At 40.5% G+C, this 13,123-nt stretch overlaps 1 protein-coding gene across 9 annotated transcripts in view; it reads right to left on the bottom strand.

Moving 5' to 3' along the window:
* agfg1a (ArfGAP with FG repeats 1a) overlaps window positions 1-13,123 on the bottom strand; it is a 93,155-nt gene that overhangs the window by 50,137 nt on the left and 29,895 nt on the right. For all 9 annotated transcript variants that reach the window (XM_072571903.1, XM_072571901.1, XM_072571902.1 and 6 more), the window contains 2 exons: window positions 4,868-5,021; window positions 1,979-2,129 (listed from right to left, as the gene is read on the bottom strand). In XM_072571903.1, the coding sequence (XP_072428004.1) occupies window positions 1,979-2,129; window positions 4,868-5,021 (305 nt within the window). The remainder of the gene's footprint in view (window positions 1-1,978; window positions 2,130-4,867; window positions 5,022-13,123) is intronic.

The following is a 13,123-nucleotide window of genomic DNA, read 5'->3' as shown; positions in this document are numbered from 1 at the left end:
AAATGAGACATTGTATTATCATCGTACAATCAAGTACTGAGTTCTAGAATGAATTGCAACTACGTTTCTTCATACAACGAATAAGGAATTTAGTCACTAATTTTGCATAGAGATGCAGAGCAGGTAGAGTGATAGTGAAGCTCAGGGAAGTATAATTTATAAATTTATGGACAATGTGTAGGAAGAATGTAGAATACAAGATGACATTAACAAACTATCAGCATGAGTATTTAAATGAACTTCAATTTACTTTGTGGGAAAATGGCACAGTTGATCCAAAAAATAAGGTGGTGACATTGCGCTTAGATACTAACAGACTTATAAAGGAGCAAAGTGATGTCAGGACAGTTATAGAAAACACTAGAAGTTAATTGCCATACAAAAGCAAACCTAGCCTTAAGATTTATTTTTAAAGGAACAAAATTGAAAGGAGGGATGTTTTGTTCAATACTTTTATAGATTTAAGGTTAGATCACTTTTAAAATACTGTACACAGTATTCTAAAAAACAGATATGGTGAAGATTCAAAATATTCCCAAGGATGATACCAGGATTGAAGAGTTTTTACTGGCTTATCTAACCTTTTCACATCAAGGGGTACATGGAGAGTGATGGGCCAAGTCGGAGCTAAGGGGCTTGACCTTGGTTTACCTCTAGTGGGTCACACTCTGTATGAGTCCATCCATCCAGCTATCCACGCACCCTCATCCCCAGCATCCTAGCCACCTACACAGGACCAGGAGGTATGGTGATTATTAGAGTAACAGAATGGGTGGCTGTGAAGTTTTCCTTCACTCAGTTTGACACACACAGCTCAGTGTTACTGCTCCACACAACTTCCTAGTCTCTCCCGACTACTCTTCTACATCTTCCCAGCACTCAACCTACACACCAGCAATGAGCACAAGAGGCACAAACTCTGATTGGAGGAACAGCACCTTTCAAAGCACTTAGCTGTGGATTAAACAAGTCATTAGGACCCCTCCACAGCACGGGCCACCCATTGGACAGGCATGGATTATAACAATCAGCAAAGTGTGAACAGATCGTGACTTTATTTTCCTCAACAATAAAAGGCTGAGGGGTTACTCGATGGAGGCTTTTTAGGATTTTTAAAAACTGGAGAGTGAGAGTGAGAGACAGACACAGACTGATGGAACATGTGAGAGACATGCACACAGATGTTAAAACATTAAGTTGTAAATAACTGAATCAAATTAAGTTTATTGTCACACGTACTCATATGAGTACAGTGAAAAGTTTACAAATCGTCACTTATGGCGCCATCTTAGGCATAAAGATACCTAGATACAGAATCTTGGCACAAAGCAGAAAAATAAAGACAACAAAGTTGAGAAGTTAAACATTATAGTTCTTCTTACTAAAATGTAGCAAAACAAAGCAACAAATAAAACAAAATGTTAAGTAAAGTTGCCAGAATCCTCGAGGATCAAAGGGCACATCTCAGATGAAAAGAGAAGTTGAAGATTGGGGAACTTCGTGATAACCTCAACTAGTACAGGAATTGAATCCATGCTTTTTACATCACTAACCAGCCATCCAGCCAACTGAGCTAACTGACCCCCAAAGTTGTACACATAGCAGATTTTATTACTATTCTGATTTTATAAACGAAAGTTTATTGTTATTGAAACTTCTGATTTTACTTTCCAAGTACGTACCTGGGATCTCACAAGTATCGCCTCTAAGAACAGATTCAAATTAAATGATCCAACTCTCATACTGTGCTAGCACAAATTATCTTCAGATATCATTCACAAAACTGCATATATTATTTCAACTTTTTGAATAATCATGATACACAATTAAGCATTAACATTAATTATATCAAGTGATGAAAAAAATTGATCTTCCAACATTTTGCAATCTTCAGTCCAAATAATAGTGTATAAAAAACTTTCAATCAGTATGTATAAACATGCAACAGAACAAAGAAATACAGCGAATACCACCTTACCTGTGTGACTGTTAAAATGTGTGAAATTTGTAAAGTAAGGGGGTGCAGACTGAGGAGTTGCAAAAATATCCCCTCCCAGATCAGTAAGAAGATCAAATGAAGCCACTTTCTTCTCTTGTTGAGATCCTTGAGAGCGACTCACTGCTGGGGACTTCAAGAACATGGAATTATAAATTTTACTAATTCACTTGTGCATCAAAAAGCTCTGCTTTATCTACATTTCTATCAAGTGATGAGAAAGGTGGCACTGATTGGGCATTTGCTGGAGGCTGACAGATGGCAAACTGTGATGAAAGGTGCATAATATATGCATATTATGCACACTGGTGCACTGGTTGTGGAAAATGGATTTTGAGGTAGATGCAGAGGGATTTTGGTCAGTTCTGAGAAGTAATTTTTAGAAGGTTATTCTGGTCACCCAGTGATCCAAATATATCATCGCTAAAGAGACATAACTTCAGACAACTGCCTTGCAGATCCCTCTGGTGTTATTGCATAGGACATTTATGCTGATGGATTTACAACAGGCAGAGTAAATAGAACAAAATCATTACTTGCAACTTAAGAACCGAGGGCTCAGAAGAATTCAGAATTCAGTTCAGGAGAGAACAGTTATCTTTTTATCAAGTAGGAGAGATGTTTTTACAGTTCAGTTCAGAAGAACCAGTCACCTCTGCAGAAATACTTTCTAGAATGTGAAGCTTCCAAGCTAGCAGTATTTGGATAGAAGACTTCAAGTCAGAACTGATAAAGTTTAGGCCATCAGTGTTAGAGTTTCACTCAAAGAAATTTAAAAAAAAAAGGCAGTCTCAACAGTCCAATGAAAGCATCAAGTACGCACAGTTCCCAAATTGCAAACGGGTTCTGTTCTAGAGACTGTTCAAAAGTCACAGAATCCCTACACAAGTCATAGAATCCCTACAGTGTGGAAGCACTGGCCCTACAAGGCAACACTGACTCTCTGAAGATGCATTCTTCTACCCTATTATCCTATACTTACCCCTCACTAATGCACCTAACCTTCATACCCCTGAATATTATGGGCAATTTAGCACATCTTTGGACTGTGGGAGGAAACCTGAGCACCGGAGGAAACCCGCGCAGACACGGGGAGAATGTGCAAACTCCACACAGTCAGTCAGCCGAAGCTTGAATCGAACCTGGGTCCCTGGCGCTGTGAGGCAGCAGTGCTAACCACTAAGCCAACGTGCCACTCTGAACACGTGGGCGGCACGGCGCCACAGTGGTTAGCACTGCTGCCTCACAGTGCCAGAGACCTGGGTTCAATTCCCGCCTCAGGCGACTGACTGTGTGGAGTTTGCACGTTCTCCCCGTGTCTGCGTGGGTTTCCTCCGGGTGCTCCGGTTTCCTCCCACAGTCCAAAGATGTGCAGGTCAGGTGAATTGGCCATGCGAAATTGCCCGTAGTGTTAGGTAAGGGGTAGATGTAGATGTAGATGTAGGGGTATGGGTGGGTTACGCTTCGGCGGGGCGGTGTGGACTTGTTGGGCCGAAGGGCCTGTTTCCACACTGTAAGTAATCTAATCTAATCTAAACAATGCAGGACAATATATTTATATTGTCATTTGTAGCCATGCTATTTCTAAGTACAAGAAAAGTATATATGTTGGGTCTTTAAAATTATATCCCTGTATGGGGTTGTACTTGTAAATTGGTTGTTTGTAAACCTGAAACTCCCTATAAAGATTTATAAAACTGAGATAGGAATGATATTTCTCTTAGATTAAGTTTCCATAATAGATAATGCTGGGAAGTAGACTGAAACTTTGTTTTGATGTTGGTGTTAAGATCTTTCTAACTTTTGGCAAAGAACATTATGCAGCCTCATGTGAAAATGTTTCAGTGATGAATCACCATGTTAACCAATTACAAACAACATCTAAGAAGCCAGGTTTCATTCTGGGATCTGACTTGTTACCATCACCTGGGACCATAATAAAAGGCACAGCTATAAAAAAAGGTGGAGGTTGAAGAAAGGGAGTTATTGACAATATCAGTTTGTGCTGATCTGATGTGGTCTTTCTTGACTTCACTGATAGGGTTGGTGGGGTTGCTGCTAATTAACAAACTTGATAATAGCCAAGACAAATCAAGTTTTATTGAACAATTAAAATTCAATTATTAAGGTTCATCTTCTGTACAGTCTGCTTCAATCAATTACATCAGTAGGTCATGTCGGGGATTCTCTGCCATCCACACTCACAGACATATGATACTACCGATCTCTCACATGTAACACAAGAGCTCAGTAAACTGCCAGCCCAGCATAAAAGATGCAAAAAGTTAGTTAACGTCAATCAACCAGAGGAAATGCAACACTCTCCTTTTCATCTTCTTTTGCTTCACTGTCCAAGCTCCCAAATATTCCTTCCAGATGAATTTGCAAATTCTTATTCCACATTAGTTAACTGAATTTACTGTTCATAATGCAATCTCTTTGACAACAGGCCAGGGCTCAAGATAGAGTCAAGTACCGACTGGGTGACTGCTTTGCAGGGTACCTCTCTTTTGTCTGCAAATATATAATTGCTAAAGAGACATATGACTTCAGCCAACTGCCTAGCAGACCCCTGTAGTGTTATTGCAAAGGACATTTATGCTGTTGGATTTACAACAGGCAGAGTAAACAGAACAAAACCATTACTTGTGACTTCAGAACAGAGGGCTCAAAATGACCCCAGGTTTTCCAAGCCTGTCCTTGTAACTTTCAATTTTATACTCATTCTGACCTCCTGTTCATGACCTCTTACACTGTTTTAGGGCAAGATTTTTTATTAGCTTGCATTCACCTGCAATCAGATTCACAGTAACTTAGATACTACAGAAACCTGATAAGGGTCAATTTAAGTACAAGCTTTTCTTCACTTACTTGGGTTGGTGTTCCTTTGTTCAAATGTGTGGTTTCATAAAGAAGTGACTTTCCTGGTTTTACTTCAGGCGTGCTACTTGCACTGCTAGCAGACGACCCGGAAATAGAAGCATGAGCTGCTGCCACTGCCCAGGCCCGTTCAGCTGGCACAAACCTGGGGGAAAATAAGGTACAAAATTCATCATGCTGCTCCACAAAACCATGTAAAATAGGGTTAAAATAGAGTTAAACTGAAAGATCAATAATATACCAATGGGACATCAGTGTCACTAAGTCAATCACAGATGTACCAATGCAACACTTATGCTTTTTTCACCATTGAGACTGATTCAAAATGATTGCAATGCCAGAAGATGCTAATGGAACCCAGTGCTTGTAGCTGTGGGTACATAAGATGGTGGAGTTTCCACTATGATAATAGATCACAGTAGTAAAAGTATGCTCAAGTCTCTCACACAAACACAATAGTTTGAGCCTGAATAGAAAATCGCTCACAAGTCAGTGCACACAAGCAGTGAGAGCATAACAGGCACAGGACATTCTCCAGCATAGAATGGGGCTGCAAGGAAACGAGACATTTTTCAACTAGTTGATTCAGTGCACTGAATTTTACTTTTAATTTATTTCAAATGACTGCTTGATCTCAACTTGGTTCATGAAACTTTTGGCCAGTTAGTCAATTGAAGGTACACTGCTGCAATTGACTGTACTTATACATAATTATACTGAATTTAGATTCATTACAGCAGCAGGAGAAACAGAACGGTGTCTGTAAGGTCATAAGACATAGGATAGAAATGAGGCCATTTGGCCAATTGAGTCTGCTCCGCCATTCAATCATGGCTGATAGGTTTCTCAACCCATTCTCCTGCCTTTTCTCCTTAATGTTTGATCCCCATAACAGTCAAGAACCTATCTCTGTCTTAAATATACTCAATGACCTGGCCTCCATAGTATTCTGTGGCAATGAATTCCATAGATTCCATCAGTCTCTGTAGAAGTTTCTCCTCATCTTTGTTCTAAAGGCTGTTCTAAAGCCTTTACTCCAAGGCTGTGCCCTCAGATTCTCGTCTCTCTTGCTAATGGAAACATCTTCCAAATGTCCACTCAACCCAGACCTTTCAGTATTCTGTAAGTTTTTCAATTAGCTCCCTCCTCATCCTTCTAAACTTCACTGAGTATAGACCCAGAGTCCTCAAACGCTCCTCGTATGTTAAGACTTCCGTCCCTGGGATCACTCTCGTGACATCGCACTCTTATGACTATCTGGCAAAGCATAGTGTGATTAAAGGCAGTCATCATGGCTTCGTGAGGGGCAGGTCATGCCTCACAATCTTACTGAGTTCTTTGAGGAGGTGACAAGACAGGTCGACGAAGGTCGAGCAGTGGATGTGGTGTATATGGACTTCAGCAAGGCATTTGATAAAGTTCCCCATGGTACGCTCATTCATAAAGTCAGGAAGTATGGGATACAGGGAGATTTGGCGATCTGGATTCAGAATTGGTTGGCTGACAGAAGGCAGAGAGTGGTTGCAGATGGGGAGTATTCTACCTGGAGGACAGTGTTGAGTGGGCTCTGTTCTTGGGCCTCTGCTCTTTGTAGTTTTTCCAAATGACTTGTATGAGGCGGTTGAGGGGCGGGTTAGTAAATTTGCAGATGACACAAAGGTTGGAGGTGCCGTCGATAGTATCGAGGGCTGCTGCAGGCTGCAGTGTGACATAGACAGGATGCAGAGCTAGGCTGAGAAATGGCAGATGGAGTTCAACCTGGATAAATGCGAAGTGATGCATTTTGGAAGGTTGAACTCGAATACTGAATATAGAATTAAAGACAGGATTCTTGGCAGTGTGGAGGAACAGAGGGATCTTGGTGTGCAAGTACATAGATCCCTCAAAGTTACCACCCAAGTCGATAGGGTTGTTAAGAAAGCATATGGTGTATTGGCTTTCATTAACCGGGGGATCTAGTTTAAGAGCCACGAGGTTTTGCTACATCTCTACAAGTCCCTGGTGAGACCACACTTGGAATATTGTGTCCAGTTCTGGTCACCCTACTATAGGAAAGATACAGAGGCTTTGGAGAGGGTGCAAAGAAGGTTTACCAGGATGCTGCTTGGACAGGAGGGCTTGTCTTATGAAGAAAGGTTGAATAAGCTCGGACCTTTCTCTCTGGAGAAAAGGAGGAAGAGGGGAGACCTGATCGAGGTATACAAAATAATGAGTGGAATAGATAGAGTCAATAGCCAGAGATTCTTCCCCAGGGTAGGACTGCCTGGTACGAGGAGTCATAGATATAAGATATTAGGGGAAAGATATAGAGGAGAGGTCAGAGGTAGGTTCTTTATGCAGAGGGTTGTGAATGCACGGAATGCGTTGCCAGTGGTGGTGGTGGAAGCAGAGTCATTGGGGACATTTAAGTGACTGCTGGACATACACATGGAGAGCAGTGAGTTGAGGGGTGTGTAGGTTAAGTTACTATATTTTACATTAGGATTAAACCTCAGCACAACATCGTGGACCAAAGGGCCTGTTCTGTGCTGTACTTTTGAATGTTCTATGAACCGGATGGGCTTTCCCATCAACAATGAATTCATTATCATCATTTGACTTTTAATTCCTGATTTCTATTGAATTTAAATTTTACCATCTACTGCAGCAGGATTCAAACCTGGCTCCCCAGAACATTACTTTAGTCTATGGATTAACAGTCCAGTGATAATACTACCAGGTCATCACCTCCCCATATTTTCTCCCTTTATCAGAGTAATGACTCATTAAGTTTCCAAAGTATGCACATACTTAATCTAAGGATAACATGTAGCGCTTAGAGTAACTAAGTGTACCTCCTATGGTATGTGTGAAGCAATGGCCATACCCTGTGTTCCAGCTAAACATATTTACAGGTAGAGTCACTGGTTGCACGAGCTTGAACTCCAGCTTTCAGAATTTGAACAGCAACTGGAGTCACTGTTGCCCATCTGCGAGGCACAGGAACCTCCTTCCCCCCCCCCCCGTGGATTAATGACTGATTACTTGCAATGCCAGATGCTATTGAGCATAAGATCAGGAGGATTGATTGATTGGCTGGAGAACTGGGATAGGAGTATCAGATTGGAGGAACTGGGACTGTATAAGCTGGAAGGGATACACCCAAACAGGATTGGCACTAACATCCTCTCAGGAAGATTTGCTGGTGAGTTTAAAACTAGCTTGTTAGGGGGATAGGAAATAAGGGATAACTGAAATTCCAAGGAAATAAAGTTAAGTAACAGGAACTTGAAAAGATGCCAGGAGACTAGAAGACAGGAGAAACAAGGCACCCTGTGAGCTTCAAAAGCAGAATGATATCAAAACCACAAAGGTAAGGACATTCTATGAACACATGCAGCATTTGCAACAAGGACAATGGTGTAAAGGCATAATTAGGTGACAATAGTCATGGGTCTCATCAAACTGCTGTTACAGAAACTATTACACCATGACTGCAATGTGATCAGGACTGGGAACTGCACATTGAAAAACATTCCTTGTTAATGGAGGCAGGGCATGAAGGAAAAGGAGACTGCACTGATTATAAGGGATGGGATAATACATCAGTAAAGAAGGATCTCAGATCAAAAGAACTATGTGTGGAATATGTTTGGGTACAACCAAGCAGCAGCAAGGGACATCAGACACTGGCTGGTGTTATTTACAGACCACCAAATAGTAATGATAATGTGGTTTATGGTAGTAATCAGGAGATCAGACAAGCATGTAGTGTGGGCAACATAGTTATTTTCATGACCTATTTTCATAGAATTTCTACAGTGTGGTAACAGGCCATTTGGCTCAACAAGTCCACAAGTTATCATTGGTTACTTCAATCTATATACAGAATGGGTAAACGTTTTATTTATTGATGGGATGAAGGCATCGCTAGCCAGGCTGGCATTTATTGCCCATCAGTAATTGTCCGGAGGACAGTCAAGTGTCATCCACATTGCTGTGGATCTGGAGTCACATGCTGGCAAGACTAGGTAAGGATGGCAGTTTCCTTCCCTAAAAGGACATTGGTGAACCAGATGGGTTTTTCCAACAATCAACAATGGATTCCTGGTTATCATACAGTCTTAATTCCAGACTTTTATTGAATTCAAATTCCATCATCTGCCATGGCAAGATTCAAACCTGGATCCTCAGTACGTTACCTGGGTCTTGGGATTAACAGTCCAGCATTAAAACCACAAGGCCATCACCACCCCAACATTGAGTACTAAAGCTGTGGAGGACAAGCTTCTGGAGTGTGTTTGGGTGGTTTTCGAGAGCAGTATGTTGAGGAATTAACCAGAGCACATGCTGAGGTAGATCTAATATTATGTAATGAGAAAGGTCTAATTAACAACCTGGTTGGAAAAGACCCTTTAGGGCTGAGTGAAAACAATATGATAGAATTTTACAGTATGCTTGAAAATGATGATGATGATGATGATAATAGAGGTAGTTCAATCTGAAGCAAAGTTCTTAAATTGGAGTAACAGAAATTATGAAGATGTGAAGCACCAACTGGTTGAGATGTATTTGTGAAAATACTTTAAAAGGCATGATTCTACATGGACAATGGTTACTCTTATGAAAAACTCTTACAGCAAATATTACTTAGTATGAAACCCAAAAGTCAGTCAACCATGACTAACAAAGAAAGTTTAAAATTGTACATGATTAAAAGTAAAGGTCTACAAAATTGCCCAAAATAGCAAATATCACTCCATTATTTCAGAAGGGATGAAAAAACAGGGAACAACAAATCTGTAGTACGGAAGACGTTGGAATCTATTGTAAAAGACGGGATGCCTAAATACCTGATTGATGATGATTTCATTGGGCATAGTCACCATGGATTTGTGAATGGTAAGTTGTGTTTGATGAACACGTTGGGAATTTTTTTAAAGATGTTACTACTAAAACTGATAAACGAGAACTGATGGAGGCAGTAAACTTACATTTTCAAAAGGTTTTTGATGAAGTCCCCCACAGTAGGCAGGTTGGAAAAAAGAACAGTACAGCACAGGAACAGGCCCTTTGGCCCAAAGCCTGCACCATTACATGACACCTTTCTAAACTAAACACCTCCTGCCTCTATGCAGTCTATATTCCTCTATTCCCTGCCTATCTACGTATCTATCAGGATGCCTCTAAAACATTGCTATTGATCCGCCTTCACCACATTCCAGGCACTTACTAACCTCTGTGTAAAAATACCTACCTCCTGCATCTCCTTTAAACTTACTCCCTTTTACCTTAAACCTATGTCCCCGAGTAATTGATATTTCTACCCGAGGAAAAAGACTTCGACTATCCATGCCACTTGATTTTGTAAACTTCTATCAGGTCGTTCCTCAGCCTGTGACATTCAAATGAAAACAAACCAAACTTCACCAATCTTTCCGCATAGCTAAATGTTCCCAAATCAGGCAACATCCAAGTAAACCGTTTCTGTACCCTTTCTAAAGCCTCCTCATCCCTCTTGCAGTGTGGTGACCAGAACTGTACACAATATTCCAAATTGAGTTCTTTGAGATGGTGACCAAACAGGTGGATGAGGGTAAAGCAGTTGATCTGTGTGTTAACCTTCAATGACTTATTGACATGGAGGCACAGGTCACTTTGTACAGCTACACTTTCCAATCTCTTGCCATTTAATGCGTATCCTGTACATCAGTATTTCCAACCAAAGTGCAGTTTTCCATATTATATTCCATTCTACTGTGTTCTTGCCCATTCACTAAGCCTGTTCAAATCCTCCTGACACTGCTTTGCATCTTCCTTACAGCACACATTTCCATTCAGTTTATATCATTTACAAGTAGAGAGATATTACATTTGGTCCCAAATACAAAATCATTGATATGGTTAGGACCCTCATCCAGGTCATTTATAAAAACTTTCTTTGTTAGTCATGGTTGACTGACTTTTGGGTTTCATACTAAGTAACATTTGCTGTAAGAGTTTTCATAAGAGTAACCATTGTCCATGTAGAATCATGCCTTTTAAAGTATTTTCACAAATACATCTCAACCAGTTGGCTAACTGAAAGAAGACAGAAGGTGGTGGTTGATGGGAAATGTTCATCCTCGAGTTCAGTTACTTGTGGTGTACTGCAAGGATCTGATTTTGGACCGCTGCCGTTTGTCATTTTTATAAATGACCTGGATGAGGGTCCTAACCATATCAATGATTTTGTATTTGGGACCAAATGTAATATCTCTCTACTTGTAAATGACATAAACTGAATGGAAATGTGTGCTGTAAGGAAGGTGTAAAGCAGTGTCAGGAGGATTTGAACAGGCTTAGTGAATGGGCAAGAACACAGTAGAATGGAATATAATATGGAAAACTGCACTTTGGTTGGAGATACTGATGTACAGGATACGCATTAAATGGCAAGAGATTGGAAAGTGTAGCTGTACAAAGTGACCTGTGCCTCCATGTCAATAAGTCATTGAAGGTTAACACACAGATGCAGCAAGCTATTAGGAAGGCTAGTGGAATGTTAACCTTTAAGGCAAAAGGATTTGACTACAGGAGTAGTGAAGTCTTGCTTCAACTGTATAGGAATTGGGTTAGTCTGCATCTGTACTACTGTGTGCAGTTTTCTGCCACAGGAAATATATTTTGCTTACAGAAAGAGTGCAACAAAGGGCTCAGCAGACTTGTCCCTGGGATGGTGGACTGAGCTATGAAGAGAGAGTCGGAAAACTGAACCTGCATTCTCTAGAGTTTCTAAACATGAGGTGACCTCATTGAAATCCATAAAATACGTCAAGGCATAGACAAGATAGGTAAAATGTTTCCATTGATTGGGGAGTGTAGAACTTGGGGCACAACTTAAAAACAAAGGCAGTGTCACAGAGATCTAAGGTGAGGAGAAACTGTATTACTCAGTGGATTGTAAACATGTGGAACTCTCCACCATAAAGGGGAATTGAAGCTCAGAGTTTGAGGATGTTTAAGGTTGAGATTGATAGATTCCTGATCACTAGTGGCATACACGATTATGGGGACAGGATGGGTAAAAGACATTAAGATGTCTAATCAGCCATAATCATGTTGAATGGCAGAGTGGCTCCTGTTCTTATGTTCCAAACAAAATTTGAGGTTCATAGAATAATTGAACAATGTCAACTTCGCAGAATAAATTGGCTCTAGGACAGAACACAGTGAGTTGTGATAAATCACTGTTTTTCAGATAGGAGGATAGTTGATAGCCATATTTCCAGACTTGGAGAATGGAATATGTTGTAAAATGTTAAAATTACCAAACTTGGAGGTGGGGCAGACAATGAGGATGATACCAATTGATTATAAAAGGAAACAGGCTGGCAAAATGAGCAGAAAATTGACAGATGAATAATATAGAACAATGAGAGATGATGCATCTTGACAGAAGATTCAGAGAGAACCAAGACAGACCAAATTACATCATTCTGGAGTGTACGGGAACATAAGGACTTTGAGGTTCATGTAGAATATTTTTAAGTATCAGTAAATGTAACCATAACAAAGAGGTAAAAAAGAGATACTGTGAGAAGTTGCTGACTTTGGTACCAATAGGTTTGGATAATGACATTTCCCTCTGCTGTCCTGTTACAGGAGAAATAACAATGTTCTAATTGAACTGTTGGGTTGTTACAATGATTTCAAAAAAAAAGTACTGCATGGTACGCAAAGTATTAGTTCTGTTCATGTTTAACATGTGTATTTGTTTTTGTTTCTTTTAATTATCTCTCTCTTTTTTTAAAAATTGTGTTCATGGGATGTGGGCATTGACAGTCAGAATGGGAACAGGCCCTTTGTCCATGGTGACCAGGTTTCCTGAACTGAACTAGCCCCATTTTCCTATGTTTGGCCTATATCCCTCTAAATCTTTCCTATCCATGTACCTTTCCAAATGTCTTTCAAATACTGTAATTGCTGCTGGGCCACTACTTTCTGCCCGTCCCTAGTTAGCCTTGGGAAGGTGGTTGGGCCTAGGACACTGCCCTGAGCAACACCTTCAGAGATGTCCTGGAACTGAGATGACTGAATTCTAACAACCATTTTCCTTTGTGCCCATGTTTTCTTGCCCATGTTTGATCTGATGCCATAAAACTTCATGGAGTCGAAAGTCAAAATTGTGGACTCCCAGGAGAGCTCCCTCCCAACTGCATATCACTATTCTGCCTGTTCTGCAAAATCTGTCCTGACAGAGAGAGAGGACAGATCAAAGGATGGTGA

The sequence above is a fragment of the Chiloscyllium punctatum genome, chromosome 6, assembly GCF_047496795.1.
Source record: "Chiloscyllium punctatum isolate Juve2018m chromosome 6, sChiPun1.3, whole genome shotgun sequence".
In the NCBI taxonomy this organism is placed as follows: Eukaryota; Metazoa; Chordata; class Chondrichthyes; order Orectolobiformes; family Hemiscylliidae; genus Chiloscyllium; species Chiloscyllium punctatum.
Note: the sequence above shows the minus strand (reverse complement) of the source record. Positions and strands in the feature narration are given on the sequence as shown.